This window comes from Conger conger, chromosome 18, assembly GCF_963514075.1.
Source record: "Conger conger chromosome 18, fConCon1.1, whole genome shotgun sequence".
Classification (NCBI taxonomy): Eukaryota; Metazoa; Chordata; class Actinopteri; order Anguilliformes; family Congridae; genus Conger; species Conger conger.
Genome location: NC_083777.1, coordinates 20,083,251 through 20,111,009, shown reverse-complemented (window position 1 = coordinate 20,111,009; position 27,759 = coordinate 20,083,251). Strand labels below are relative to the sequence as shown.

Below are 27,759 nucleotides of genomic sequence, written 5' to 3'. Positions count from 1 at the left end.
GGATGGTGACAGTAAGAGACAATATTCCTCCAGCACCAGGCACAACCTTGAGAATCCCTGCTTTCCTTGGCCGTGCAGATAGGAGCTCCTTGTGGTTTCCATGGGGACAGGGTAAGTCCCCTTTGGTTTTAGTTTTTTTGCTCAGGACACAAGACTCTAGCGCCCCCAAACCCTCCTACCCCCCTCACCCCCTCACTCCTCACACCCCTCAACTGCCCCCCCACCCCCGCCCCCGCAGTGGGCACCATGGAAACAAAAAGTGTACTGTTAGCAGAAGGCTTCTCAACCGTATGTGGTGCGATGTCACCCAGGAAAGATTAGGGAGGGACGACTTAAGTGTACTATGTGTAAATACTATATGTCCTTGCCGAATATTTTAGTCTTTAAATTAACATTTCAGCTCAAATGATTTAATTCAAAGCTACTGCACTAACAGTGACAGGTCCTTAGCTGAAGATAAACTAGCTGAAGATAAACAGCCATCTTCAGCCTACTACATATGACCTCACCAATATGCAGTGAGGCCCTCAAATGGATTGCAGGCAGTTTTCAAGGCCACCAACTGTGTAGTGGTGGACATGTAAACATGGTTGACACAGGTTATAGTCTGGCCTTAAGATCACTGCATGTGGAAACTGCTCTTGTGTGGTTCTTGTTACGAAAGGGTTATATAGAAGCGCTTCATAAAAAGTCTCAAACGTTGTGTAAACAGTACCTGAATATGTACAATTTAAATACACGCAGCAGTTCTGTAAATAAACAATCATTATGCGTACTTGGCTTTTACATATGAAAAATAAGTGCTGTTTAATTGCCTGTAATGCAGCAGTGGAATTTACTGCCTCCTCTTCCTATTAAAATGTATTCTACGGTCCAGGAGAAAGATTCAGAGCCACTGCAGCCTGGGAGATAGTGCTGTCCCTCCTACAGTATAAATTATTTATGATTTCTCCTACAGTCACAGCAATCTACTATACACACACAGGCACGCAGACAGCAATACACATATATAGCCTACATACACACATATATTCAAGAACATGAATGCATATTTTGGTTAAAGTGCATGTACAAATTGTGTAAGAGTGTGTGTCTGTGCCTGTGTGTGTGTGTGTGTGTGTGTGTGTGTGTGTATGTGTCTGAGATAAACATGTGTGACAGTACATTTGAATGCTGTGCGTTATGAAGGTTTATATGGTGTGTTTCAGAATGAATTCTGCAAAGCGGCAAGGTAAAGGATGAAAACAGCAAGGCCTACTTGAGTGACAGCTCGGTGGTTCCAGTTCTGCACATCCCACAAACAAACAGAAGAAGGGGGGCCATGCAAACAGACCAGGGTTCAAAGGAGGAAACAAAACCGTCAGAAAGGTCAGATGAGGTCAAACGAAAGACTCAAATCAAAGAGGGAAATCATATTTTAAGGAACAAAGAAGCTTGTGTTACATCCATGGGAACAGTGTGGCCAGTGTAGTTTGTCGGAGTAGAAGTCTCTCATCTCGATATGTTTTTTTACAGCACACAGTTTGCCTGTTACCCGTTGACTATTTCCTGAAGCTAATCAGGTTGAGTGCCCTTGCTTAGGGATATGTCAATGCCTCTCACAAGATTGCAATCCACAATCTGACAGTTAACAGCCATGCATCAAAACCTCTAAACCATATAGCCTACAAAGCTGGCTGATTATATTAAATAATAATAATGATTATTGTTATTGTTGCTATTATTACTATTGTTGTTATTATTAGATTTCATTCATATCTAGTAGCACTTATCAAAGCATTGTTACGAAGTGCTTTTCAAATTGAAAAGAACAGTAGAACAGAATAAGAGAATGAATAGCATAAATAATACATGACACAGATCACATGTGCTTACAAATGAAAAGCATTAAATGGAATAAAATAAGTAAAAGGAAGAAAATAAAGAGTACAGCAACTGAGACCATGAGAGTAAAATTCAGTGACTGAGAGAACAATCAAATCAAAGACAACAACCCAATACAAATCAAGTCAAAGTAAAAATCAAGTCAAAGTAAAACTTGTCAGAGTAAACCTCTCAAATGAAATCAATAAAAGGCAATAAACAAGTCATAAATAAAAGATCAGACAACAGCAGACAGGAATGAGTGTGCTTTTGAAAATTATTTTAAAGAAGACACTGCTAGGTTGATCTCCGTGGGCAGGCTATTCCACAACCGTAGGGCTCTGATTGGGTAAGCGTGATCTCCCTTTATTTTCAGCCTGGACTGTGGAACAACCTTAGAGGCTTTGACCAAGGATCTCAGGCTGTGCCGTAGCTCATAAGGGTTTTAAAAAGTCGGAGATATAAGAGGGAGCCAGCCCTAATCGTGCTTTAAAAGTAATCGATAAAATGTCCAAATTAATCCTGAATTTAACTGCCAGCCGGTGTCCTGAGGCTAAAATGGGGTGCAACGTCCTGCCTTTTCCGGTCAGGGCGTCACCTGAAAAACACTGCCGTCGCCTGGAAGGAGAGTGGGCGTAGCTGTCACTGAGCCACACAGAAAGTCTACCTGCAATTCAAAAGCAGCCCAAACAGCTATTTTTGGAGTTAGAGTGGGCGGCTCCTCTCCAGGCTGTAGGCTACAGTAATGGGCTCTGTCAGCACCTCTGACCGAGTCGGAGAGCTGCTAAACGCGCAAGCCAGCGGCCCGGCTCAGCACGGGCTGAAAACCCCGCCCAGGACCGCGAGAGACTCTGCGGCACTTTCGCGCGGTTGCGGCCCGTTCCGAAAGCCAACCGCCGCAGACCGAGCAACTGCATTCCGAAACGCCTCCTCAGGACCGAGAGCCTGGAACTATTACTTACCTCAAATGTGCTCTTTTGTGAAATGGCGGCCTAATGTTCCCAGATTTAGCTGTGCTAATGGAGCAGTCACTTTGCTGTGGGAAAGCAGAGCGAGAAAATGGCCGCGTCTCGCCTGCTCCCCGCAGTCCCTAATGAGACATCGTGAAGCAGACTTTACGCTGCTTGCAAAGCAAAAATTGAATAAATAGCTAGCTAATAAGACCAACAGACGAAGGAAATTAACCAATGTGATGTCATTTTCTGGCAGGTGTTACTGGTAACAAAAATGAAAGGAGGAGAAAGTGATGGAAGAGGTGTGGTGGCACAAGCCCACACTGGGCCTCCAGAAAAGAACATAGGACAGAAAACACAATTCCAAGACCCAAGCCAAGGCTGAAATACACAGAAGGTGACAATGTGGAGATTATTCAGTGGTGGCCAGAACATGAGTGTTTATTTGATCTGTGGCTTATTCAGCGCACGTGAATCATCGGCATTTCTCGAGGTGTGAAGCACTGCAGCATACTGTATACGGCCTTTCTGTCGTTTCAAAACCTGGGGAATGTAATCCCCCGACAATGTGAACAATTTAACTGAAAATGATGTGTAAGGCTGTGAGAATACTAATTTCTTTAAAAAACCCAGAGCATTTTTACAAGGCTGGGGATCTGAAACTTGTTTCCGTGGTTTCTTTTTCATCAGCAGCCAGTTTAGGCCTTGGGCACAAGGCCTGTTGATTTATTTTTATTTTTTTTAGTTAATCCAGGACTTAGAAATGAAGGTTGTGAAGCACTGAAACCCACCAAAAGCCAGCAGTCCCTGAGACACCTGGGCACTCCGGGCTGGAGTTAAATGAAGTGGGTGTTTCCAAGCCCCCCTTCAAGGGATAGTTCTTTCTGGAGGTTTTTTATATTCATTTAGTTTTTGTGCATCTTTTTGGTCAGCCCAGACAGTTTTTTTACAAACCTATAATTTTACAATGTAGGGTATCGCAGTCAGAGATTTTTACTCTTCATGCAACATAGGTTTGTGTGTGCTTATTACCTGATTATACTTAAGGAAATCATGTTCAATTTATATTTCAGTTGGAAATATTTCCTATAGCCATGCAACCTGCACTCAAGGAAATTAGTGCGTATTTACAGTATCAATTATTGCATTAGTCATTGGAAGTAAAGAGCTTGTTCTGCCTGAGAACGGAAAAGGAAAGAAGTGCCAGAGTGTACGTTTAAAGTGCATTTTCTTGCCTAAGACCACAAACCACTGAATGCTTTGATTCATACCATTATAAAGCTGGAAGGTCTTTAGAAACTTCTAGAAGTATCTAAAATATATTTTATTAAAAAACAGTCAAAACCACACACTTAAACTTAAACAATATCAACCAGAGGAACCTTAATTCTTCAGCCCAATGTATGCTTTGTTGTGCAGTTTGAGACCTGCAGCAGACTTAGCCTTCTAACACTGCTGAAATCCATCTAATCCAGGATCAAATATTTAATCCTCTGCTTGCACTCTTCAATCATTTGATATTGGAATCAGTGCCAAGAATACCCAGCGGAGGCTGAACTGGCACCCGATCACATATCTGTAACATGCTGTAACATCAACAGTATGCCACCTATCCTGGAAGCACTGTAACAGTGCCAAAGCGTTGGCTGGGTTTGTGAACTTCGCTGTTGAAATCGCATCTGTTTGTGTCAAACAACGCCTCCTCCCCCACCACACTCCGGCCAATGCAAAGAGGACTGTGGGTCAATAGGAGCTAATAAGTGCTAATAAATCTGTCACCTGTGCTGATGGATTCTTCGCTGGCTGTCTTTCATTTTACAGTGGACTATACAGTATTTGGGTGAGGGGGCTTTTAGGGCTTTCTTTCCTGGTTAATTTCCCCAGCGGAATGGAAATGGCAGGGAGGAGATTTTGGATGCAGTTTAACAGGCTGAGCACAATGCTCAAGTCTCTGTTCTAAGCAAGCATAGATAGACAAGAAATAAATTGCATCCAAACACTGGACTCAAATGAACAGTCTGCAGAACATGTTTTGAGCTCAGATGACACTAGTGCATTTTTTCGTTTTGTTTTGTTGTTGTTTTTTTGCAAGAAGATTTCGTGAAATTGTTATTTCAAAGGCTCTCTAAAATATGATTCTTAAGTTGGCCACAAGACCATAATTTGTTTTTCACGGTTAAAAGACAGGCACACATCCAGGCTGATTTTACACAGCTTATATTTTCTGTGTACAGAAAACAGCATCCATTTATACAGTTGGACACTTACTGGAGTTACATTTATCTGAATAATTATTTCTTGAATCACTTATGTGTGTCTAATTGGAGCTTGAATTTGGTTTCAGTCTCGTTCCAGTCATAATTATGTGAGTACATACCCCAGGGTACATGTCTCATCGCATATACAAATCACTCTCTAAAGTCATTTTGCATAAACTATTGCCATTTAACTTTTTAAATTGAAGATATACCTGTATGCCTTGTTCTGGCTGTCTAACACATTTCAAGTTTGCCTTGTGAGCTGTCCTTTGTTGACAAAATGTGTGCAACATTACAAATCTCTAATGCCTACAAATTTCTGAGTGCTGTCTGGGAATCTCCAATAAATAAGAAGAATGTATTATTGCTTATTGTAAATTTACTTTAAGATTGAATAGCACTGATTTAAAATACAGTCCAGGCTCCATTAAAGGTACATTTTATAATACGTTCCATATTGTTGATTATAATACTGAGCCTTTGAAGTGTCTGCATGTAGTTAACCCATCTACTAAATTTGGAACAATATCCCAGCGGAAAACCTTTCTTATTTAATTTCATAATTTCACAATTTCATCTACCTCATTAAATCGTAAAGCAGAATAGAAGAACAGCATTAAGTATGTCTGTACAGAAAACAGTGCGCTAAAGGGTCATTTCTCAAAGCAAGAAATGAGTTCAGTGGTATGCCTATTAAAATGTATTATGTAAAAACATGCAAGGCATTCTTGAGACGACTATCTAATTTTAGACAAATGCTGTAACTCTTTATTTTTTTATTAATCTAGTCTTTTGAAATCGATTTTCAGTACAACATTGCAACTATTTTAGCCATTAAGGGCCAAAAAAAATAATAATTACTCATGACGCTACAATGTACTGTAGCAGCGCAGGGCCATGTCTAAAATAGCGTGTGGAAACTGCAGTGTATTGATTGGACCAGGATCTTTATAATATCACATTGATCTCAATGGTGAGCAGACCATCTATCCTCCTCAGTTTGAGAGGACAGTTTGAATTACAGAAACGTAGACGGATGTGATGTTCCATAGAGAGCCAGTGCAGTCTGACATATGAGCTGTTTGTGTGCAATAAGTCAACATTCACTCAGTACTACTGAATAACAACGTCATGGTACAAAGTTGTGGAATATTTCTCCATGTATGTTTCATGATACAAATGTATGGGTCTTTCAGCGCACTTATCCCTGGTTACGGGTATGCACTTTGCACTTTGTTGTACATCGCTCTGGATAAGAGCGTCTGCCAAATGCCATTAATCTAATGTATGGCATTGTCTCTAACATGCTCTCAGCACAAACACACATACGCACACACATGAGCACACACGCACACAAACACACACACACACTTGCTCAGGCACACACACACAAACACAAACTACCCCTGGGCCTCCCTAATTATATTCAAAGGCAGAACAAGAGTCAAGCAAGAGATATTTGTGGTTACATGTGCAGCACTGGGAATTTATCCATAGGCAGTGAATCAATGCAGTTAAATAAAAAGACAGTCATAACATCCAACTGAATGTACTTGTACTCCCAGACTGTCTTATGTATGCTCATTAATTGCCAGTAAATGTCCTTCCTCTTGCCTTCTTGAAGCTGCACCTGTGACAGCTCACTGAAATGCTAATCCCTGACTAAAGCAGAGTCTCCACGCCGCGCCACAAAGACGTAGGTCAATGGACCTCAGGGTTAGAATAACAAAGAGCTCCCGACATTTAGACTGGGAGTCCTGTGCCCTGTTAACAGGTTTGGAGGTTCCACTGAGAGCTCCTTTAATTGGCAAAAACCATGAATCCCTGAGTACATAATTAGAGCAGATGTCAGTTTGCACACACGAAAACCTCATCTTGAGGCAGAAAAAAAGAAAAGATAATGCTTTGTTTTCTCTCTCGACTCTCCCTCCCACCCCCCCTCCCTGCCTCTCCACCTCCCACAACAAACCAACGTTGCATTTCAATGCACCTTGGCGAGACCCCCAAGGTTTAAAGTTAAGTGTAAGACTAACGAAAAAAAAATTGTCTGAAAAACACTTCATGAAAAAACCCAGCAAAACTCACCTGGGCTGAGACCAGAATGGATACAGTCCCAGCCTTGGAGGATACAAAGCTGCCCAAGCTCTGGTGAGCCCTCAGAATGTCTCAGACAGCTGCTTATTAGCTTACTAAAGGGAGACAGTGATCAGAACAAGCCTGACACTGTACACAGATCAGCCCTGGGCTGACAGTGGCTCCTGATAAGATGATTTTATTGAACCCTATGGGGTCATTTGTCCTCTGCATTTGACCCATTCTCGCCACCGAGGGGCACCTCGTGGGGAGCCACAGTGTAGCATCCAGGGACCAACTCCAGTGCTGAGGCCAGTGCCTTGGTCAAGTGCAATGGCAGGTTTCTAATATCCAGATCTTTCGGTGTGGGAGTTCCCAGATGAAACCCACGCAAAGATGGGGAGATGCAAGCTCCGCGCAGAGAGAATCCGGCCAGTGGATATCAAACCCAGAGGAAACAGTGCTATCCACTGGTGGTGGTGCTGCATCTGACACTGTTCTCGGGTCAGCCTTGGAGAGGACTGATGTTCTGCCTTTCCACCTCGGCGACCGCAATACAGCGTTCCCAACCAACATATCAAGTGCTCTTAGCACACAACGCTCAGGTCATCTTCAGCGACTCCCTACACACGCATCCGACTTTATGAGTTCCATCCACCCACCTCTTTCCCTTCATTTGTCTTGTAAATGTAAACCATGTAAATTTCATATTTAAATGTAAAGTGTCCCTTCTTACCAATTCTCCCTCCTCCATTCCCTCAACCTAAATATTTAAAAATGATTGTCTAAGTCATTTAAGCACCAAGGTAGTTTTTCAGTCTTTGCCAAACTATCCAGTATATACAGACTCGAAACAACAGTGTTGAGGGGGTGGCTCCAGAAACCCTCAGTTGCTGAGATTTTCTTTTCTTAAATCCGGAAAGCAGAAAAGGACCCCCTTCATCCGCTCATTATCTCAACAAACAGCTTGGCTGAGATCTTCCCGCTCTCTCAGAGGACATAAAATCTCAAGGGAGATTCACAGTTTGCGAGAAATGTTCTTTGTTAAAGGACTGTGTTCCTTATTTATCCATTCATCAATGACGAAGCTAAAGAAAGGATTCGTGTGCCTTCCAAAACAATGGGTGGGAAGTTAAAATGTTAGCTTAGCTTCACAGATATACGGAGGTTGGGAAATGAGTGGCATTGGTGTTGTGGAGGGTAAATGAGGGTGATCTTCATTTGGTTTGTGCATTTAACATTAAACCGATATTTAGCTCTTACCCAGAACGTATACAGCTCACATTTCATACATGCAGTCTGTTTATAGAGCTGGGGCCTGTTCCACTCAAAGTAGGATTATGAAGTTAGCTGGATAACTGCAATGAGTAAAACCTGGACGCCTCCCCAAATCTGGAACATGGACTGAGTTTTACTTTTCTGGGTGAGCAGCTGTTTCAGGTGTGCTGTTATCCGGTCAACTCAGTAATACTGCTTTGTAGAACAGGGCCCTGGGTTGTTACTGAAGCCATCCAGGTCATGTGATTTGCTGAAGGGTACAATGGCAGTGAAACAAACCTGCAACCTCTTGAGTTCACAGCCAATTCCCTCACCATGATCTAACCAAGATGCTGCTGTCCTGCCTTCAGCATTCCATCTATGCAACCATTGTGAGAAGACTGATGTTGTCTTCCCATGGCTTAATAAATAATACTATAATTTGGTTTTTTTGGCGCGTCGAGAGAGTGCAAGTCTTTCTCTTTTCATACTCTCACATGTTCCTGTGACCCAGCACCTTGCAAAAACAGGAGAATACATTTCTGGAGGAATACATTTCTGTAAGCAACACTGAGGCCACGAGAAAACGTGTCAAAGAACTGTGGGGATGGCGGCCGCGTTACTGACCTCGTCCACGTTCTCAAAGGCGTTGATGACGTCGTAAGGTAGGCAGGACAGTAGGTCGATGACGAACCAGGTCTTCAGGTAGTTCATGCGGATGAGCTTGGGGTCGGAGATCACCTCTCCGGCGGGGCCCACGAACGTGGTGTGGAAGTTGAGCACGATGTCCACCAGGAAGATGACATCCACAATGCTGTCCACCACCAGCCAGGTCACGTTGTTCTGCTTGGTCTTGAAGGACACGTTGTAGGGCACCATGATGGCCGTGTAGAAGGTGAGGATGAGGATGACCCAGTCCCAGGTGGTCTTGAAGGTGCAGTAGTGGAGGATGATGTGGGGGGGCGTCTTTGGCGTCTCCTGTTTGTACTGGGGGAGGATGTCTGAGCCCAGCTGCAGCACCTATTGGGGGGTGGTGGTGGTGAGCATAGTCAAAGGGTTCTCTGTCAAAAGGACAAAATGGTTCTTTGCCTACTGTCACATTTCACACCTCTGAATAGTTCCATAAAGAACTAAAAAAAGGTTCTGCTATGGAGACAAGCCAAAAAAGCCTTTTTCTGAGAGTGTAGGCACTTTTTCATACCGTTGGTTCTGACTGCACCATCACAGTGAAGGAGCAGGAACATTTAGATTAACGCCTGCAGTCACTCCCCGCACTGCTTCGCTCCACCTTTAAATGCCAACACGCTTTCTCCGCGCTTTGATTAAAGCAGCAGTAATGAGACAATTAATAATGCTTATTTTACACCATCGGGCCTGACGGGGGCACTAAATCAGACGGAGAATAAGTAATCAGACCGAAATGCTCTGTACAGTGATGCATGATATCGTAGCCAAACACTTTGTGGATAGGTAATGAGAAAGGACTCCCTGAAGCTTTCTTTAGGCTCTTGTCTTATGGCGCGCGTTCGGTTCCTGTTCTTCCTTTATCCGGCTCTCCTGATTCATCTTCACACCTGTCCTTGTAAAGATTTATGCTTTCGCGTTCATTAATCGCCGCATATGCTATAAATAATAAGACCCTCGGTTGTTTCGGATTAAACGAACGCAGTAAATCCCTTATTATTTGTGAGTGATGCCCTCTCGGAAATTGCAGCTGAAAATCTGTGAATGAAACTAATTAATTGCACTGCCTTTCCATGCACCTTCCTTTCATTGTCATACAGCCAAGCGCAGAACAGACACAGAAATAAATATACGGTTAGGTTTACACAACCACTCTGCATGGCACTGTGACCAGTCAGGAGCGTGGAATGTGAATGCAGGAAATTTTAAACTGTGAAAAGAAGGTAAGTGAGTGTGTGGGTGAGTCTGCGTAATTACTTGGTAAGGTTTACAGTTGGGGTCAGGGTATTGTAGTTGGTTAGGTTTATAATAGAGGTCTGGGTAATGTAGTTGGTTAGGTTTATAATAGAGGTCTGGGTAATGTAATTGGTAAGGTTTACAGTTGGAGGCAGGGTAATGTAGTTGGTTAGGTTTACGGTTGGGGGCACGGTACCGTAGCAGCCCTACCTCAGCCAGACGGGAGTGCTTGTGGACGTTCTCGCCCTTGTGAACAGTAGGCTGCAGCTGCTGCAGTACTCCTCGGCTACTGGTCAGAGCCCGGGTCAAACGGGCAAACTTCCCCCAGCCTTGAGAGAGAAGACCACACACACACACACACACACACACACGGACGCACACAGATGTTCATGTTAACTCTGAGACTGATAAAACTGAGCACACCTGCCCTTTGAGAATGAGGCTTCAGGAACCTCATAACAAGTGGAACTACAATCATTGATCTGTCTGAACCAATCAAAAGATTTCTGCCCTCCACAGAAAATCACAAAGATTGGTTAATAAATCAGCGTGTCACCAAAGGCTTGTGGTTGCGCTGCCTATTTCTGGATTTTGTGACACCTCATTCTCCCACAGCTAGCTGGACCCACACAATGCAGAAAGGTTTCAGATCACACCAACCTTTGGATGAATCATCTTCAATGGGCTGCTTAAAGGCTGTGATGTCACTGAATGTACAGAGAAACAACACCACCTTGTCCTGTTCGTTTCGAATGGGAGCTATTTTGACAAAGAACCATACTGGCGTTCCTGAAAATATAACAAAGTAAGAATGCCTGTTAGTCTATCTTAAGAGAAGGGTTTTTATCAGTACATTCTGAAATTACTCTATTAAATCAAAAAATATTGCTGGCTTTTATGAGATATTCTTATCCAAAATTACTTACAATGCCAACACAGTGCAGAGATCAGGGATTTAAAAATTCTCCTTTTTAAATCATGCAATACATTTTTATAAAAGGATAGTTAACTTTCTGGGGGTTTTTAAATACTATTTCTCAGTTTTAGTGTATATTTTGATTGGCTCAGTGTTTGTGTGTAGCATGAAGGATGCCCAATACCTAATTGTAAATCTAAATGCGAATGTTGACAACCTGCCAACTTTCGAATTGCTGCAGGGGTCTAAAGCAAGAAAATGCACTTCAATTATTTCCGAATCAGCCTGTACAGTGGTGTTCAGATGGAGTACATGTGCTTATCACCTGTTTATTCTTTAAAAAAAAAAAAGTGAAAGTGTTCCCTATGGCGTGTGCAACCTGAGACTTCTGTATTCAAGGAACAAGGTAGCAGAAACATAAATAAAAACTGATATTTATGTTTATAATCCTGAATAAATACTATGAAACTGATCCGTTCATATTTACAGCCTCTGAAACCACAGTGTGGATGTGGTTGAGTTACCTGAAGTGTATTTTATTGCTTTAGACCACAAACTCCTGAATGCCCCTGTACCAGGCACTGTTCAGCCAGCTGGTCACCCGGAAGGTGCCCAAAAATAAATCATCCACATAAAAAATGTCTGGCCCAGTCAAAAACATGAAATTATATATTTCAAAATCCCATGAAGCAAATTGTACCATCTATTAAACTTTTAACTATTTTTAGTTTCTATCACATTACAAATACCCAGGGACAGTTTGCTTCATGTGATTTTTAAAAATATAATGATCGACTTTGCTGCCTGTTACTTACGGTTCTTCTTGTACATAAGTATTTCAAATGAGTTCATCTCATAGTTTTCAAAGGTTAGCCGTACTTTCTCGCTTGTTTCTTTGTCCGTAAGCTCTCCATACATAAAGCTGAAAAACAACACAGGAAGCATTATACCACAGGCAAAAATAAGAACAACCCAGCTTTGTCTATGATTCAGTCAAGGAATAATGGCCTAGTAACCTGTCATAACTGACAGGCAACTGAAATAACACAGGTTATTCATCAAAGGTTTTCCTGTCAAACTATTTCTCCCCAGTTTCGGAAACCAATGGAACCTTGAAGTGCATCTCTAAACGTGGGCGCTTGCCACAAGTAGGCTCTGTCCATTCGAATCGACAGAATTCGAACAGCCGACCATCCCCGATCGGACCGTACGTTGTTCTCAGTTCAGCCTGAAATTGACCGCACCGAAGCATTGATGTGGAAATAACCTTTTAGTCTTATCGATGTCCAATCCCGACTCAAAGCCGGTTCAAACGGTCCTGCTGAGAGAGCCACACAGGGGCACGCAGGGCACAGTGTTGAAAGGGCAGAAATCAATCATTTAAAAAAGGGACTGGAAACGTGATGAGCAAGCATCTGTGCTGTGACATCCATCAAATGTATAACGTGCCACATAGTATCTTGCACTACTCCAAATGCAGATAAACTTGAACGCAGTTGCAACCGTTTCACATACGCATCTCAATCAGGGTTGTCCTTCAACCTTAAAATTCCTGCAGGTTTCTCGCAACGAAAGTTTGAATGGATTTGAAATACATATTTGGGCGGCATATAAGGGTACTTTTAAAAAAAACTCTTTACGCTTACATATACAGTACGTACATACCATATTCAGAATAAAGGCCCTTATTCTGGTTAGGGTCATGTTCCAATAGTGCTGTTTTGACAAGAATAACCCAGCCTTCTTCCTGTTAGCTGAATATTCAGTTTCTGTCCATTCACCAAGCTAAAGGGCATCGCGCTACTAATTCTTCAAGTGTTTAAAATTCACTGGGTTTTGCTTTGCTTCTTTGCCTTAAAATGTGGGCTGTCAACGATAACAAGTTAATTCGTGCCATTATTTTTTAATGATTGCACGTCAAACTCAGGGTCTTCTGTCAGTGTATAAATTGTTCTGTAGTTTGCCCGAACTCAACATCTTTCATTGTGTCTGTGACAGCCTTAATAAAAATTCAACGTTTTCCACCATTCATGTATTGCATGTTTAAGTCTTTTAATACTGAAATTAGCCTCCTCGTCGGTCCAGAAGTGTGGGCTTTGTGCTTACTGTGATCCTTTTACAGTAAAATAGCTGGTGGACTTCAACACTCAAGGCACCTTGCAAATCTGTAAATGTGCAGACCATGTTTTAGTTCGAAATGGAATAAGGCCATCTTCATTAAACAGGGATGTGAAACCGTGTCTATTTTAGATTTCGCATATTTGGAATAATGGCTTTACCGGGTGTTTATAATGCCTGTATCCAAACCAGAATACCCAAGTTTGACTGGATTGGAGTAATGTGTATGTGGTCACTGAAAACAGAGGAGATTTTTGGCAAAATGTGTTTTTTTCTTTTGGACACTTCAACTGTTGGGAGGTTTCCCTGCCCCATTCTTCAGCTTTTCTCCTTGTGTTTTGCTAGCATTACAGAGCGCTGTCACCCACAGACCCAGAACTTTCACGAGTCACACCACATTTATCACTCGTAACGCATCATCTCTGCATGTACACATTTACAGGGGATAAATTCAATGACTGAAATCATAGATTTTTGCATTAGCGGACCCGACAATCAAAGGCCAGGTTTTCGACTTGCGCAGAATGATTGAAGGCCCCTCGACAGGACCTGCGGGTCAGTGGCGCGATGCCACACGCGCTCTGGCAGATTTCTGAGTGGAGTCCTTTTCCAGCGGCAGAGCCGCTATCCTTCACTGCCGTTAATCACCACCGGAGCGCGGGCGGGCAGTGTAAGCACTTCTCCCCTGCTGATTGCCTGGAAGAGCCGCCAAGGGCCAGGCTCCCGTCTCCCTCCTCCTGCCCCTTAATGAGGCTCTGCGTGCACCTCCGCTTCTGCATCTTCCACAGCGCCGTTAGCAGCGCTAGCACCCTGAATCTCATTTAAAACACAGCGGTGTTAGCATTACTAGCTCCCTGAATCTCATTTAAAACACAGCAGCGTTAGCATCGCAGGGCTAGCACACTGAATCTCATTTAAAACACAGCAGCGTTAGCATCGCGAGCACCCTGAACCTCAATTAAAATACAGCGGCGTTAGCATTGCTAGCACCCTGAATCTCAATTAAAACACAGCAGCGTTAGCATCGCTAGCACCCTGAATCTCAATTAAAACATAGCAGCATTAGCATCGCGGGGCTAACACCCTGAATCTCATTTAAAACACAACTGTTCATGGCAGGGGTGGAACTAAGGTGGTAGAGCAGGGAAGGGGGTGGGGCTAAGGTGGTAGAGCAGGGAAGGGGGTGGGGGCGAAGGTGGTAGAGTAGGGAAGGGGGTGGGGCTAAGGTGGTACAGCAGGGAAAGGGGTGGGGCTAAGGTGGTACAGCAGGGAAACAGGTGGGGCTAAGCGGTTATAAGGGGGAATAACAGGAAAGGCTTTGCACTAGTGGTGTGTTTATGCGTGCATGCTTGTGTGCTTTCTCATATTTTTTCCATGCACAATTAATTTCCAGATCGGCCCGGGTTTATGGTGCACCACCATCTGTTGGTCCGCAGTGGGAGACGGTGACTGAGAGCAGCAGTGCCCTGTAGTGGTGAGGGGACTGGGTTTGCCACTCAAACGTGGCCAGTTTCATTCAGTGGCAGGACTCTGTCATTGTGCCCTTGGGCGAGTTACTCAAGTTGCATCCAGCTGTATGCATCAGTAAACCTCCAGCTGTGTCAGTTTTAAATGTGCGTATAAACGGAAGCTGTTAAAATGTAAATACTGGATGAGACGACCAGTGACAGAGCAGGGAGACAATAACCAGTGACAGAAAATCACCAGACTGCTCAGCAGCTTTTTGAGAGTTGTCAATAAATGATTCTGTGCAGTTCTTTAATCCTCTTTCCCGCAAAGCCGCATTGTCACGGGTGACACTGCACTTCAGAATCGCCGAGCTGCCACTCGCTCCGAGGAGAGACTCGTCACACTGGCAGGTACAGCGGAAAATTCCGGATGCATCCCTCAGGGTTTATTCCGTGCTTTAATAGCGACGCCGTTTGCTCGCGTGTTTCCAACATGTAACGCCTTTTTAAAAAACACGAGCGCTATTGAAATTCATCTTGTAGTTTATTGTTGTCGCGCGCAGAGGTTACGCCAAACCGTGCCCTCCGAGGACAAACGAGGCCTGCGGCAATTCGCAGTGTGATTCAAATTCAAATTATGAAATGCCGTTAAAAAATGAAAGCCCATTAAAATACAGCGTGCTCAGCTCAATGCAAAAACAGTGCTTCCGCCTGGTTCAGAAACAATACAAACCAAACATGGAAAACCAGCACTCGGAAAAATATACTTTTTATTACTGTACATTACCAGGATGCAAAATAAGTATCATGCATGCTGCCAATGTAATAAAAAGTATATTTGTGAGTGCTGGTTTTCTTTTGTTTGTTTTTAAAAACTGAAAGGTACCCTTTAATTTGAATATCAGGGTTGGAGTTTCCATTTCCATTTCAATTCAGTCAGTTCAGGATTAAACCAATTCATTTGATGAAGTAGATTTGTATGAATGTGAATTTTAGTCTGTTTGCTATATTGCCTAAAATGAAACAATATAAAGTACCACAACCCTGTTGACTGCCATTCTGTTCACACCCTTATGGAAACGGTAGCATTAATCATCTAGACTGAATGTGCAGAAATCGCATATGTTGCCACGCAGGTTCATTCAAAACAGTTGAACAGAAGTCATAACAGCTTTCGCATACACCTGAGGGGGTGTTCAACGGAACTACTCCATAACGAGAGTGCATACACCCAAACAGCAAACATGCATTTAAAGAAAATCCCCCAGGATCAAAGCTAAGCCTGTTTCCTCATCATTTTGGGTACCGCACATCTCTTGCTCTATTATCTCGATCGGAGAATGAGTCAAGAGCGCAGTGCAGAGAGATAAATGCTGTCTGCTCAAGCGTTTGAAGTTCTCTTTTGTTGAAAATGCTTGCAATGGTAGATATTGCTCTCTCAGGCATTCCTGGACACTAAATTTGGACTGGCATTGTCTCCAGATCAGCAAGCTTGCACCTCCACGACGATGGACTCTGACACGTTGTTAATTCAGAATGGCGATTTCAGCGCTGAGTGTGCAATTGGGAGCGTCCTCAGGTTTCCGTTGAAGGATGAACGCGGTGGAGTTAACACTGCACAGTTTGAGAGTGCATTCTGTATAAATTCTTATTATTCTAACTGCACTTATTCATCAGCTGGACATGGAACAAATATTCTGGAATGACTGCTTTTTATGACCGATTCAATACAAACGTTGCACGCACCGAAACTGGGTAATGTAGTTTTTCCCACTAAATGGAATGAAGGTCATGTTAAGAAAGGCAAAATGTAAAAAGAAAGGTTGCGCACTCTTTACTCCCACTTAGTTTCAATTACCAACGCTTCAGGGCCCTGATGAAGGCAGCTAGCTGCCAGAATGGTGGCAATTAAAACTACAATGGAGTAAAGGGTGTGCGACCTTTCTTTTTAAGTCAAGATTCCTTGGTCAGCATCTAGCAAAAACAAGGTGTGCGTTTTCTTTTTTACCTTGGGTGTTATGCAGGTGGCAAACTGCAAATGTAAGGGTTCTGCACACAGGGGGGCCTCAAATAGAAGGGCGTTTGAAGTAAATGTGGGTACCTGCAGGTGCTGCTCTTCTGCATGACCTCTGCCCGATGGTACCCGGACAGCTTGCAGAACCCATCATTGCTGTACACGATGGGCCAGTCCACAATCTGGGCATTTCCCAGGACAAAATTGGTGTCTGTCAGGGGGAGAAACAGAAAGACAGAGGAGCTGTGCATGTAACTGCTGTCCCGGGGCATGGGTGAGGGCAGGCTGAAACTTCACAGGAACACAGCTATCACACGACCACAGCCACCACATGGAAAGCGTTAAAGAGTAGTAGAAGCAGCAACACCTCTGCATACTTACTGACAGCTCGTACTTTACCTCTTGCTTAACGCTGAGGAAGCACGTCACAGTAGCTCACGGGTTAGTGAGAATAAAATAAAATGCCAAAAATCGAAACCAACGGAATCTTCTAACAGCCATGCTTCTAACCAGAACTGGGTCAATTACGTAATTGTTTCCGATTCAAATACTTTTCTGTGCTCGATGGATCTTGCCTGTTGCAACTGAGCCAACCTAGTGGACCAGAAGGTGGGACTCACACTTTTTGAGAGTATTTCAGTGGTTCAAATACACCAGACAAGCTCAGTAATGCGTAGAAAAGTAATTGAATCCAAAACTATTATGCCCAGATCTGCTTCTAACAGAACAACTTCTATGCTACAGAGCTCTGCTCACCAGGATTATGGCACACTCTGCCTGGTGGTTATTGCTGAGTAGCAAGGGTGGCACTACGGTTAAAGACTACAGCAACCAAAAGGAAAAATATCAAAGCACATCATATCTAAGCAGAGGATCAAAGTAATTGTTTCTAGGGAGAAAACTTTCAGCAAAAGCAATAGTACATTTCCTAAAGGGTGCTATATTGATGGGAATCAAGCTACATTTAATTTGGTAACACTTTCTGTGAATGGTCCGTCATAGCTATATAGCTCCTTAATAGCCAGTAAAATGGCACAACTATAAGCCTTGTATAAACATTTATAAATTATAATAACAATAACTGCAATGGCATGGTGTGTTAAGCCACCACTATTTGCAAGTGAACTAACCCATGCCATACTGTGCAAAACAGTGTCTTATAGAATCTATTTCTATGTCTATTTAATAACTTATGATGGACTTATATGTATAGCTCTTATAACTCAAAAAGGTCTGTAAAATAATTCCAAATTGTTAATAGGGTTCCTTTGCAATGCATAGCAAATAAGGTAATGTTGAGAATAACAAAGGCCTTCATGGGGACTATGTAAAATGTTCACCAGCATGGCATTAGTACTTGATGTCTTGATGTATGATGTCTTAACAATGGCAAGGCTCCATGACAACTCACAATACAGCATGCTATCTACAAATGATAGCCATAATGAATCATCACTGCTATATAAAGTAGTACTACCATGCTCATTAAGTGATGTGTATTCTCTATGGAGACCTTATAAAGATATTGTTAATATAAACTGTGATCCTATTTACATATTTCTGTTTTTTTATTTAATTGACCCAACTGAAATCATTGGCACTACACTTTATGAGGTATATGATATAAGTCCACATCCAAAAGAGTTCAACAAAATTGTTCATATTACATCTGAGGTATATAGATAGGTATGCTATGGTATGAAATGGTTCCAGATTTTATTGCTATTCATGAACATACTTGAAAACCCAAAACTGAATTCCTATCATGACAGGCCTACTACGGTAGAACTGCAAAAAACAAGAATAACCCCAAATCAACCTGACAACCAGTGTGTGTACTGCTGTAGATAAAGAGGTGCAGACAGAACGATGGAAGTACAGAGGAAGTGAGGTGGCTGTCAGTCTAACAGAAATCCTAAATGTATTCCCTAAGTGCCATTGGTTCTGTGGTGGCAGTTTACCTTTCATGATCACAGAGACTATTCATCACTGCACTGACTACTCTCTACGCCACTGGAAACACTACACAACCCTTTGGGCGTGAACATAACCATTTCCAGAAAGTGCCCCGACCAAGCGATCAGTGAGTCTACTGCCCCTGGGTACAGCTTGACTGGGCGAGCAACTGAAAGCTGCGTTTATTTCTGAGAAAATGAGCAAGGAGCACAGGAGTCAAACTCCAGTCCTGGAGGGCTGCAGTGTCTGCTGGCTTTCAGCACCAGTGGTTCATTTAAGTCACCGATGGGATAATGAATCTGTACACCTTGTCCACAAGGCTGTAACTGGTAGCTGATTGAACGGAAGGCACAAAAACCTGCAGGCACAGCGGCCCTCTGGGAATTTAGCTTGATACCTCTGCTTTAGAGAAACAAAATTGACTGCGTTTAATGACCGATTCCATATAAAGATCAAAGAAAGTCCTGCGTACTCTGTTTCTTGCAAGTCTTTCGTTTCATTCGCAATCGCGCACAGGCTCAGACGATGGCCTCTAGCGCATTCAGCGTTTTTGTAAATAAGTGAAATTTGCGAGAAAATCAGTGCACAGGAGTTACTTTTCATTTCTGTTTATGCATTATCCTCTCCAAGTGCCCATGGATCAATTTTCCGTGTGCACAAACATCCTCGTCCAATGACTCACTCTATAAACACTTCACAAGCACCAAAATTTGCTATTATTCCAACCCCCAACTGACCCTCTTTCATTCAAGTAGTGCAATTTGTGAATGTAATCGGAAACCAAGTAATAAATGCCACGCAGATACTAGACAAAGGAGGACAAAAATGTTGCCGTCCACTGTTTGCTATGTCTAAGCTTATGCAACAACCCTTACTTACAACAGTGCTGGAGTGGTCAGCTGAAACTGGGAACATATAGATAGAAATGTACTTTGCACAACTGACACATTATAGAAACACAAAGGGACATCAGAGGTGTTGGCGAGACACATCACCTAACAAGCAAAATACAAAAGAAACTGCAGGGCTTTCTTCTGAACGCACAGTAGACAAGCACTAAAACTACTGAGATGGACACAAACACTATGGAAGTAGGAAGTTCCATGCCAACATTTGTTATTTTACAATGGGTCAAAGCTTTAGTAATTGTGGTTAGTCAATAGTAACATTTACTGTAGAACAAGATCCCACAGAATGCAGTTAGTGCCCTTTAACGTTTAATGTTAAATATTATTTGTAAATATGAAGCCCACAAATATGGTAGAAAGGGTGTCGGGAAAAGGAAATGGGGGACATTGTCTCTCCGTCATAGACTTTCCACATCCTTCAGGTAAAACACAATGTAAATTAACAGAGATTGGTATAGAACATTACCACAGTAACAGAGAGTTAGAGAAAGGGGAATATAAGAGAAGCAGAAAAATCACTTTAGAGCGTTGCGTATACCTGTCTGCCTATGTGATAATGTCCAAACTGAAAAGTTAAAAAGAAAAATGGTTAAAGCCAGAGACATATCTGTTCAAAGCAAATAGTTATATATCACTCATTGCATGTAAGGTTCTTATTTCAAATGTGCAAAATCTAAAAACGAAATATGGTTTTCACACAACTTTTCACAGTATCTGCTTGAATTATGGACACAAAACAGACAGAGACATTGATGTTAAAATGCAGATTATAAAATTCAGGAAGGTGTTTGACACCATCCAAAAAGGAAACACGTACAGTGAAAAAGCATCTACTCATTAATACAAAAACAATTGTTTTTCACACTTCATATCACAAAGTGAGTGTTGTCAGAGCTGGCAGGGTATGGTTATGGGTTTTCTGAGGTAAGATGAGAGATGTCTTTCAGGTGGTAGAACTAGGCAGGATTGAGTTGAAGCTGAAGTCAGCGATCTGAAACAAACAGGCTCTGCAGTTCTCATTACGACATCATGAGAAATTCGGGAGAGGTTACCGCACATATGCGGTGCCTCATCAAACTAAATGTGGCAGGATACAAGCTTTATTTTATGATGGAGATAATGAGCAGTCCATCTCTCTGAGTGAAAATGTGTTATGAGCCTGTTTAAATGTATAAATGCCCACCTGTTTCCTTTCTTTTCTTATCTCCAGTACATAATGAGCAATCAAAATATAGAGTGGGAAACTGTTGAGTGGGAAATGCTTTTATCTCTTTTTCTTCAAAATATGGAATGCCCAATCATAAATATGACTGAACATCAAAGATCCATTCGGGAGAGCAGAGACAAGCATGTGATCACCTCCAAAGCATGTGATGTCAGGCCTCGTTTCTTATTGGTCTGCAGTTCGCAAGACAGGCTCGCACATGCATGAGGTGGAGGAAGACGCTTTGTGCGCAGCTTAACTGGTGGACTTGTGGGTATGTCCTGGACCAGCTGGTTGCTGGTATGCGATAAGACAGAAATCCTCCCGTCTCTGGGCGACGCTATAGCCAATTGTGTACCTCCCTGCAGGGCTGCTGGCTCCTACCCACACTGGATTAGTCCTGATTCACGATGAGACCACGGGGCCCATCCATGAACTAGGGTAGTGCCTTAACCGGAAACCCCACAGCAGACAGCTGTCGACTGCTGCAGCATTAACAAACAGGAAAATGGGGGTGCTGACAAAATTAATTTGGAGGTATATATGTTTTTTATGTGTGGTTAAGCTGCTCGTTTGGCAATAATGTGTATTAATAACTTTCTGAGGTCACAATCTTAATAACAAACAAAGCCTATTATTTGCACAGTAAAATGTTCAGTGTTAGATCAGCTCTTAAAAAGTACATATGGTCCCAATTGGAATTATGTATGAATTATGAATTGAAAAGCAAAACATTATCAGCACAGCTGTTCCCTGCTCCGGCGAAAGATAAATTGATCACCAGAAAAACTCAGGAAACCTTGGCAGTCAACTGTCATCGCACAAACACCGTACCTTGAGACACAACACACATTTTAACGCCGGTGAGTTCTGAGGGTTGAGCAAAGCAGCTGTCTGTTTACTATATTGTAATAGAGGGCCAAGTTTGTGACAAGACGTTTCGTTTTTTTCCAGTCTCACTATTTCTCGATGCTCTTGTACAGGAAAGGCATTGGAGGCACTACAGAACAACAGCCTCTGTCCTCTGGGTTTGCATGGAAATGCAGGGGGAGGGAATAGATGCTAAATTACAACTCCCATGGTGCCATGTTTTTGATTGGCATGAAGCTCGGTAGACATGAAACAACAGCATGCCAACCATGCCACAGTGGCTTTGGAGCACATATTACCAAATAGGGACATATTTTCCATTTTAAAATGTTTAACTGATTTATGATGACTAATCACTGTCCTATGAGTAATATGCTCACCAGGTGCAGATGCTCTTTAAAGCATTGTATTCAAAACTGACAATAAGATGTTTTAAGAGGAGTGGTATGCTGTCAAAGTCTTCAGAATAAGATGTCATTTCTATGAAATAGCCGCTGCTAATTGTTAGTTTGCTGATTTTCTAATGGGTTTTGACAATTGAAACAGATTGTTGGGATTATGAACTGCCTTTGGACCATAAAATTGCATTGATGAATACTATTTTCTCCACTTTTCTTCTGCAATATTATGACTAAATACAGTGGTGTGCAAATATTTGGGCACCCCTGGTCAAAAAGCCTTACAATTAATATCTATGTGAACCAAAGCAAACCTGACCTCTAAATGGTACAGCGTTAAATATGACACATTTCTTTTTTTAATGCAAGATTACTTTGTATTTAATTTTTTTACAGTTTAAAAAAAAAAAGGAAAAAGGCCCTGTGCAGAAGATTGGGAACCCTTTCAGTTAGTACTTTGTAACTCCTCCTGTGGCAACTATAACAGCTTATAAACGCTTCCTGTAAGAGTCTTTCAATTCTCACTTTCGGAATTTTCCCCCATTCTTCCTGGCAGAACACCTCTAGCTCAGAAATATTCTTTGGCCTCCTTGCATGTTCGGCATGTTTGATATCTCTCCACAGATTTTCAATAATATTCAAGTTTGGGACTGTGGTGGCCATTCCAAAACCTTCATCCGTCTTTCTTGGAGTTACTTCATGGCTGATTTCAAGGTATGTTTTGGACCATTATCTTGCTGGAATAACCAACCACTCTTCAACTTCAATGTCTGGACTGACTGAGCTGTGCCCCCAGTTGCCACACAACCCCAAAGCATAATGGATCCTCCTCCATGCTTAACAGTTGACAAGGTGTTCTTCTCATCAAAGGATTCATCTTTTTTTCCTCCAAACACCTTCTTTGGTTGTGGCCAAAAAGTTCAATTTTGGTTTTGTCAGTTCCAAGCACATTGATCCAGAAGGCTTCAGGCTTCTCAATGTTTTCTTTTGCATACTTCAGACACTTCATTTTATGTTGCGGTTGTTCTTTCTGGGAACTCACCGTAGGTGCACCTATCATGTAGGTCTTTGTTGTTTAAAGTACGTCCTATTGTTGTCCTGTGAACAGCTTAGACCTGTGTCTGCTACTCTTTTTTACAGCTCTTTTGCAGTGATGTGTAGATTCTTCTGAGCATAAGGTCTCAGGCCATTATATCTAAAGTCTTCCAGAACTTGACTTCAACTGTTCCATTTATCTTCCATTTTCTATTAATGTTTCTGACAGTGGAAATAGGTATTGAGAGAGTTTTTGTAGCCCTCTCCTTCTTAGAGGAAATAAACCATCTTCATTCTGAAATCCTTGGACAGCTATTTTGAGGAGCCCATGGTTGACACCAGACAGAACAGTAACTGCAGTTGGATACTTTAAAAGGCATGGAGTTACTTCAGAATAAAAAGTTCAGCCCTGGAATTATACTCATCTGACTCATTGAAGCCCGAACAAGTAAATCATCTGGGTCTGGGCCTTAGTAATAATCTTTTTAAAAAGTAACAAAGAATAATCCAAAAGGGTTCCCAAACCTTTGCACAGGGTTCTTTCCCTTTTTTAGATAATTTATAAACAGTAAAAAATACTAATTTATCTTGCATTAAAATGAGCAGAAAGGTCTTTTGTTTAACTCTGTACCATTTAGTTCAGGTTTGCTTTCGATCACATACAGATTAATTGTAACAGACATTTAAACCAGGGGTGCCCACATTTTTGCACCTCAATGTATTGCGCCTTTCTTGCACTTATTTAACAATAATGTACGTGTGGCCACCAGCATGCCATTACACAGAGACGCGTTGCAATAGGCTGCAGAAATTATCTAACGTCGCCGATGTCTCCAGTAGATGAGATAGGAACTTCGAGCCGACGTAGGACACGGTGTACTGCTTTTTGTTGCAGTTTTTTCTCGTTGATGATCTTCCTACATTAATAGCCTCGCGGATGTTTAAACAAGCCAGGAATTACAGAGTTACTGTATTGTACGTATAGCCCTGAAACCACAGCACTAGTAGAAAACGTATAGGCAAATACAGAAAAACAGCATAAGTGATTGACCTTATACGGCCATATAAATGTGCAGTGGCACTGAGAAGGTTAGCGTAATGATTCCAGGCGACTGAAAGTGTGGCCGGTATTAAAATTTCTTCAAAATGTTTTACAGCTAGTTCCCATTCCTTTAATCTTATCCTGTGTGCAGTTACAAACGAGGTCAATATTAATTATGCAGAAGTAAAGTTGGGTTAGCCTCCTTATTAGTTGAAAATTCTGTTCTGGAATATATTAAACATATCATGAAGTAGCCTATTAAAAGAGTTGGCTCAATTTTTCCCTGAAATCCTAATCGGATTCAATAAGATTTTTTACTAATTGCATTCATTTTGCTGATTGGTTTTGCCGATAATTAAATTATAGTAACCATAGTGTCGTGGTCTAATTTATTCCCGCACGATTTAATTATAGTATTTGCACTATATACATAAAAATGTATATCGTGCAAATCTTAAAAGATAAGTAAACTATAGTAGCCTACGCTATGCTGCGCCCAGTCTATGATGCGCCAGCACTGCATGAAACCAAAATTGCCTGTGATGCTTCCCATAACTTTTTTCATCTCAATTTTAATTTAGCCTGGAACGTATTTCCGTAAAAGTGCAGTGATAACCGATTTTATACACTCTGCGATTATGATTTAGCAAGTTCAAGCGCATAGCCCATGTTAGAGTCTATTGATTTCAGATTTTTGTATTATTTTCCATTCAGTGGCTTCACTCAAAGGATTCTTGCGTTTTATTCGACGTCCCAAAGATTTTATCATATAGGCTAGTATTTTTAAAAAGCAAAGTTCTATCCTCTTATGACCACAAAGGACTGACTTGTCACTCATAGGCTACACATACCGCTCCTGATATAATCTGAGTGATAAAATATCAATGCGTGATAGGCTACTTACCGTTAGACCGTCTGACAATGTTCTCTAGAAAAGTGTTTTGAGGGGCCACAAGTCCTCTCCGTCCGCCTGCCATGCCGACTCGTCATTCAGTCCTCCGTGGGTGGCAACCGCTCAACGTACTGGGATGCTAAAACTATCCGCAGCGCGATATCTCTGATCTGCTGTCTTCATGGTCCCTGTTCCTAATGAGAAGGGGGTGCCGGACTCTCTTTACGATCGCTCGCTCAGTCTGAGACGGCGCTCCCCCTGTTGAGACAGCATCGAAGCAAAAGAGCACGCAGCCTCATCTTAGATCTTGGTGCCTAGTGGTACCCAAACCGACCTTTCCTCTCCTCCATAAAGTTTGATTTCCCCCTGCTGGTCATACGAGGAATTTAACTGGTAAACCTACAGTATAAGGCGCTACTGTACGTCACACTTGGCTTAGTCTACTGTAGGCTACCTGCCAAGTGAGGTCCTCAAGTAGTATTTTCTTTCGTGAATTTTCAGCGATTTATTTTTGTTAAACTGTATTACTGGACAGTGCATTTTACAGTAGGTTGCTGTTGTATGCTACTTCTCACTTGGCAAATATCTTTTTCGTAAATTAAAGTGGTTGTAACGTTTAAAACGAGTTTCAATGGCAAATGGATGAATGAATAATTATTAGTACTAGACTACATGGTAGTTATTTAAAGCCATTTTTATGTTAATTTGGCGTGCACAACTGTGATACCCTTCTGCAGACTGCATAGCCTATATTTTCCTGAATGCATTTGTGTAAATAGTGTCTTGCATGTGTGTCAAGCAAAGTTCAAAACAGAAAAAAATAATGCTCAGTTCTTGTGTGGCATCTGTTCTGCTGTGTAAGCTTCTTTCAACAGTTTCCCTGTTGTCTTTTTATCATTCAGCATAGTACCTACTGAGCTAAAAGTGATCAACTTATCATCACTGTGGACGTATTGTGATGAGACCTGATGTGCAGAAATTGCTTCAAAGACACTGGGAAGACAGTGTTGACAGTGTATTTTGCCTGTCTGTTTTGAAATGACATGCTCTAAGTGGCTGTATTCTCTAATCCTTGGCTGTTATTATCAGGATAGATACTGTAAAAGAACACAATTGCTTGTCTTGAGTAAGCACCAGCATTGCCCGGTTTGGTTCAGCGTGTAACTCAAGTGTCTGAATCGTTAATGTCGAAGTCCCAAGGTGGCACACAAACCGCCACATACACAGACGTTCGCTGAAGAATGACCAGCGGAATGCTCAAATGTTTATCCGAATGAGTAATCTCCTTATGGAAACAGTGCAGTTCTCCAGGAGTTTAATTTGACACCCAACCCAGGTTCACATCATCCTGCTCCCTTGTAAAAAAATTATCAAATTATAAATTATTTATTTCTGCTGTATAAAAACCATACCGTTTCCCCAAATTTGCTGCACTCTGCTTTGCAATTGCTGAAATGTTTGTGTGCTTATACATAGCTTCCGTACATGTAATGTGCTGTAATACATTTGTAACTGACTGCAGGTGGAAAGAACGTAATCTAAATCCTCATTTGACCTGCCATTAATTTTCTCTGGAGCTCATTAAAAGTCAGACAACTAACTTTAAACCAGCAGTCTCTGTCTATTCAGTTGTGCGCGAAGTATGATGAGGCAATTTTCAATTGAAGATTAAGTCGGCGCGCTTCTAATGCAATCAGATTGTGAACCCTTTCACACTGCAAACCACTGTTACCGCTTGCCCTAAACAGTTAGAATAGCTCCACCCTCTTTGGCGATATCACATGCAACAAGAAAATGAATGTGCGTGGCCCACTGGGAAATTACATCTGGCGAAATGTGTGACCTAAGTCCGAGATTGCCTACTGCCTTTAGAAGTAAAGACAAAACAAACCAAGATCTTCGAATAAAAAAAATTCGGCAGCTGGTTTCTTCAAAATCCGAGGAAAGATACAGTCAACAGATCACGTTTTTCACATTGATTTTGGTCAAGATTTTTTCTTCCGTTTGACGTTAAAGATTACAACTTTAGCGATGTAACCGTCAATGATGTCCAGGATTTTAGCATTTAAAATGACATGGTTAGGGTTTAAAAAATTACATTCGACTACACTGGCTTGCCATTAATTGTTGTTGTAGTTTGTCTCCATCTACTGGACTATACAGAAACACATGCCGTATGATTGTGTTCATTTTGATGATGTGCGTTTAAAAAATGGGCTATAACTTGTTATAAAATATATTCAGCATTACGAGTAGGCCTGTGTATTCTCCTTAATGTATTTCAGGGAATTAATGTATTTGAGGATGCTTGTAGGCTTAGAATGGCAGAGCTTTAAAACCCAACCTAAACCTAATAGGCACTATCCAAAATGCCTATATATTTATCATTTTGAATGATTGATCACTTAATCATTGATCATTAAGTGTGCCAAATTGAATTAAGCCAAGTTTCCATTCCTTTTCAGATACACAAAATGAAATGTGACATGAAAAAAAGAAAATGGGCATTTGTGAACTGCACACATTTTAGAAAGGACATTGATTTCAGTCTTTATATATTTTCTATGACAATATTTACCGTGATAAAGTAGGCCTTGCCTATATATCTTATAACAAAAATGATGTCATATAAAC

General features: G+C 41.8%; 1 protein-coding gene across 1 annotated transcript in view; it reads right to left on the bottom strand.

Annotated features, from left to right (window-relative positions):
* kcnh1a (potassium voltage-gated channel, subfamily H (eag-related), member 1a) overlaps positions 1-25,237 on the bottom strand; it is a 95,342-nt gene extending 70,105 nt beyond the window's left edge. The window contains exons 1-6 of the mRNA XM_061228076.1: positions 25,138-25,237; positions 16,908-17,031; positions 12,056-12,162; positions 10,985-11,113; positions 10,535-10,653; positions 9,032-9,424 (exon numbers count right to left, since the gene is read on the bottom strand). Coding sequence (XP_061084060.1) covers positions 9,032-9,424; positions 10,535-10,653; positions 10,985-11,113; positions 12,056-12,162; positions 16,908-17,031; positions 25,138-25,210 — 945 coding nt within the window. The 5' untranslated portion in view covers positions 25,211-25,237. The remainder of the gene's footprint in view (positions 1-9,031; positions 9,425-10,534; positions 10,654-10,984; positions 11,114-12,055; positions 12,163-16,907; positions 17,032-25,137) is intronic.
* Positions 25,238-27,759: the final 2,522 nt, after the last annotated feature.